This window comes from Hyalella azteca, unplaced genomic scaffold (genome assembly GCF_000764305.2).
Source record: "Hyalella azteca isolate HAZT.00-mixed unplaced genomic scaffold, Hazt_2.0.2 contig15388, whole genome shotgun sequence".
Taxonomy (NCBI): domain Eukaryota; kingdom Metazoa; phylum Arthropoda; class Malacostraca; order Amphipoda; family Hyalellidae; genus Hyalella; species Hyalella azteca.
Genome location: NW_025945244.1, coordinates 103148 through 107586, shown reverse-complemented (window position 1 = coordinate 107586; position 4439 = coordinate 103148). Strand labels below are relative to the sequence as shown.

Genomic DNA, 4439 nt, shown 5'->3' with positions numbered 1-4439 from the left:
CGCCCCCCAAGTCCCCCTTTAATAAGTCCCCCCCGCCCCCAGAGCCGCGCAGCAAGAAGGGGGCGGTGGCCCCCGAGGCGGTGGACGTGGCCGACCACCTACAGATGTGGCCCGGCGACCGCCACCGCGACAAGTCCCCACCCAGGCCAGTCCCCATGATGCTATATATATATATTTATAATGATAATAATATATATTATAATAAATAACTATGGCTTATTAGATAGATTATTATGAGTAACTATTGTTATTGATATATATTATGATGAATAAGTATTGATATATATTAAAATACACAAGTATTGTTATTAATATGTATTATAATGAATAAGTATTATTATTAATATATAATATTATCACTAAACTTATTAAAAATAGCGGCTTGAAAAAATAGTGGTCAATGGTGGGTGATAATGGTCCTGTCTCTTATACACATCTAGATGTGTATAAGAGACAGCGCTAGTTCAGGGGCCGTACCATCGAAAATATTTACGAGTTTGCAACTCCATCGGCCATTCACTGACAGCTTTTCATGCTAAATTTACCAACCACAAATAAGAAATCGGCTTCTACGTTTACATTAGCCGCTACGTGCACTTAGGCCGTTACGTTTACTTTTTGGTAGTATAGGGCCTGTCTCTTATACACATCTAGATGTGTATAAGAGACAGNCGGTACTAATGGTGCCGCCCCCCTTAGGTTCACGCACATCGCGGCGCTGCACTCTGAGCTGGTGGCGGTGTCGGCGGCGGGACACCTGCACCAGTGGCGGTGGGGGGACCAGGCCCCCTACACCTCGGAGGTGGGGGACTGGGGGGAGGGGGGAAATTGGGGGAGTGGGGGTTTCTACGTGTTGAAAAATATAAAGATAAGATATGTAGAAACATATTGTCAATGTCATCTATATATACGATATATAGATGACATAGACAATATTTATATAAGGTATATAGTTACTTGTGTAAAAAATGAATAGATAATACCTATAGACGATATATAAACAGTACATAGAGGATATATAGACAATATATAAAGAATATATGTAAACGACATATATATGATATGTAGACAATATATAGACAGTAGATAAATAATTTATAGATAATATATAGATAATATAATATATAAACAAACGTCACTAACCCCGCCCCCCTCCCCCAGGTGCCCCACGTGCACCACCCCAAGACCGAGCGGCTGGGGCTGGTGGGGGAGCGGGTGGTGGGGCTGTCCGCCGCCCTCGTCCGCTGCTCCGTCATCACCGCCACCGGCAAGACCGCCACCTTCGTCGATGAGGCCCTTGGGGACCTTGGGGCCCGGGTGCTGGACCAGCCCGCCACTGCGCCCCCCGAGGTGAGAGGGGACCTTGGGGCCCGAGTGCTGGACCAGCCCGCCACTGCGCCCCCNCTCACTTCTACCCTCTATTACCCTCACTTCTACCCTCTATTACCCTCACTTCTACCCTCTATTACCCTCACTTCTACCCTCTATTACCCTCACTTCTACCCTCTATTACCCTCACTTCTACCCTCTATTACCCTCACTTCTACCCTCTATTACCCTCACTTCTACCCTCTATTACCCTCACTTCTACCCTCTATTACCCTCACTTCTACCCTCTATTACCCTCACTTCTACCCTCTATTACCCTCACTTCTACCCTCTATTACCCTCACTTCTACCCTCTATTACCCTCACTTCTACCCTCTATTACCCTCACTTCTACCCTCTATTACCCTCACTTCTACCCTCTATTACCCTCACTTCTACCCTCTATTACCCTCACTTCTACCCTCTATTACCCTCACTTCTACCCTCTATTACCCTCACTTCTACCCTCTATTACCCTCACTTCTACCCTCTATTACCCTCACTTCTACCCTCTATTACCCTCACTTCTACCCTCTATTACCCTCACTTCTACCCTCTATTACCCTCACTTCTACCCTCTATTACCCTCACTTCTACCCTCTATTACCCTCACTTCTACCCTCTATTACCCTCACTTCTACCCTCTATTACCCTCACTTCTACCCTCTATTACCCTCACTTCTACCCTCTATTACCCTCACTTCTACCCTCTATTACCCTCACTTCTACCCTCTATTACCCTCACTTCTACCCTCTATTACCCTCACTTCTACCCTCTATTACCCTCACTTCTACCCTCTATTACCCTCACTTCTACCCTCTATTACCCTCACTTCTACCCTCCATTACCCTCTATTACCCCCACAGGTGTGCGGGCAGCCGGAGTGGCCTCTCACGGTACACACGTGTCCTCTGTACAGCTGCGTCAGGATGCCCCTCTAGTCCCCTCACCTCCCCTCACCTGGGGGGGTGTCCCTCATGTTCCCCTCACTTCCCCTCACCTCCTGCCCCTCCCACAGGTGTGCGGACAGCCGGAGTGGCCTCTCACGGTGCACACGTGCCCTCTGTACAGCTGCGTCAGGATGGCCTCAGGGGCCGTGTACTGGTGGGGCGTCATGCCCTTCCTGGCCCGGGACAAGCTCCTGCACCGGCACCGCACCCGTGCCTCCAAGTACCGCCACACCATCACCCCGGGGGTCATGGTGGGTCCATTAGAATGGGTAGTTAATGGTGGGTCCATTAGTCCATTATACTGTACAGGTAATGGTGGGTAATGGGAGGTAATGGTAGGTAATGGTACGGGACAAGCTCCTGCACCGACACCGTAACCGCACCTCCAAGTACCGCCACACCATCACCCCAGAGGTCATGGTGGGTCCATTAGAATGTACAGGTAATGGGAGGTTATGGTAGGACGGTCCATTCTACTGTGCAGTTATTGGGAGATAATGGTAGGTTCATTATAATGTGCAGTTATAGGAACTAATGGTAGGGCTATCCATTACTCTGCCCTCAAGGTGTGTCCATTATACCATGCAGTTAATGGGAACTAATGGTAGTGCCATCCATTACTCAGCCGCTAATGGTCCATAACTCTGCCACTAATGGCAGAACCATTACTCTGCCACTAATGGTCCATTACCCCACCGCTAATGGTAGGACCATTACCCATTAACTAATGGTCACCCCCCGCAGGTGTGCATGAGATCGTCGCCGCTGTACCAGGCGGGCAGCGTGGGCTTCTGCATCTCCGGGGGCGTGCCCAAGGTGGGGCAGCTGGCCTCCCCCGCCTGGAGCCTCTCCGACACTTGCAGGTGAGAGGCCATCTCCGGGGGCGTGCCCAAGGTGGGGCAGCTGGCCTCCCCCGCCTGGAGCCTCTCCGACACTTGTAGGTGAGAGGCCATCTCCGGGGGCGTGCCCAAGGTGGGGCAGCTGGCCTCCCCCGCCTGGAGCCTCTCCGACACTTGTAGGTGAGAGGCCATCTCCGGGGGCGTGCCCAAGGTGGGGCAGCTGGCCTCCCCCGCCTGGAGCCTCTCCGACACTTGTAGGTGAGAGGCCATCTCCGGGGGCGTGCCCAAGGTGGGGCAGCTGGCCTCCCCCGCCTGGAGCCTCTCCGACACTTGTAGGTGAGAGGCCATCTCCGGGGGCGTGCCCAAGGTGGGGCAGCTGGCCTCCCCCGCCTGGAGCCTCTCCGACACTTGTAGGTGAGAGGCCATCTCCGGGGGCGTGCCCAAGGTGGGGCAGCTGGCCTCCCCCGCCTGGAGCCTCTCCGANTCCAGCAGCGCCCCCCCCTGGTGGGTCGTCCCCCCCCTCCCTACCTGGCTAACTAGCTTAGTAGAGGATAGAAGCATAGGTCGCCTAACTAACTTCCCTAGATATCTGTATTTATTCCCTAGATATCTATATATATTCCCTAGATACTCCCTATACATTTCAATATATTCCCAAGGTATTTATTGATATATTATCTAGATATATATAGATGAGTTTTATTGATGACCAGAGAATTGAGGAATTAGGCTCTAATTAATCACTAATCAAGCTGTAATTAATCACTAATCAAGCTGTAATTAATCACTAATCAAGCTCTTATTAATCACTAATTAGCCCTGTATCCCCCCAGTCTGCCCGAGGCGCCGCCCTGCAAGCTGCGCAAGCTGTCCAGCGGGGGCACCAGCCCCTCCCCCGCCACCCCCGCCCCCCCCGCCGCTGCCGGGGGCGGTGCCACGGGTACGAGTGGCGGGGGGACGGCGGCCGCCAGCTCCAGTGGCGGCGGTGGCGGGGTGGTGGGAGATGAGAGTGATAAGCTGGACATGCCGCCCCCGCCGTCTCCCGCCTCCAGCACCTGCTCTGATAGTGGTGAGGTGGTGGTGGTGGTGGGACACCCCTTAACCCCCTCAACCCCCTACTAACCCGCTATTAACCCTATTAACACCCCTAAACCCCCTATTAACACCCCTAAACCCCCTATTAACACCCCTAAACCTCCTATTAACATCCCTAAACCCCCTATTAACACCCCTAAACCTCCTATTAACACCCCTAAACCTCCTATTAACACCCCTAAACCT

At 52.1% G+C, this 4439-nt stretch overlaps 1 protein-coding gene across 1 annotated transcript in view; it reads left to right on the top strand.

The window, feature by feature from the left end:
- The window catches only part of LOC108664320 (E3 ubiquitin-protein ligase UBR5-like), a 42666-nt gene that overhangs the window by 4401 nt on the left and 33826 nt on the right, over positions 1-4439 (top strand). Inside the window, 7 exon segments of the mRNA XM_047884403.1 lie at positions 43-145; positions 700-802; positions 1162-1350; positions 2388-2570; positions 3064-3182; positions 3648-3662; positions 3992-4227. Coding sequence (XP_047740359.1) covers positions 43-145; positions 700-802; positions 1162-1350; positions 2388-2570; positions 3064-3182; positions 3648-3662; positions 3992-4227 — 948 coding nt within the window.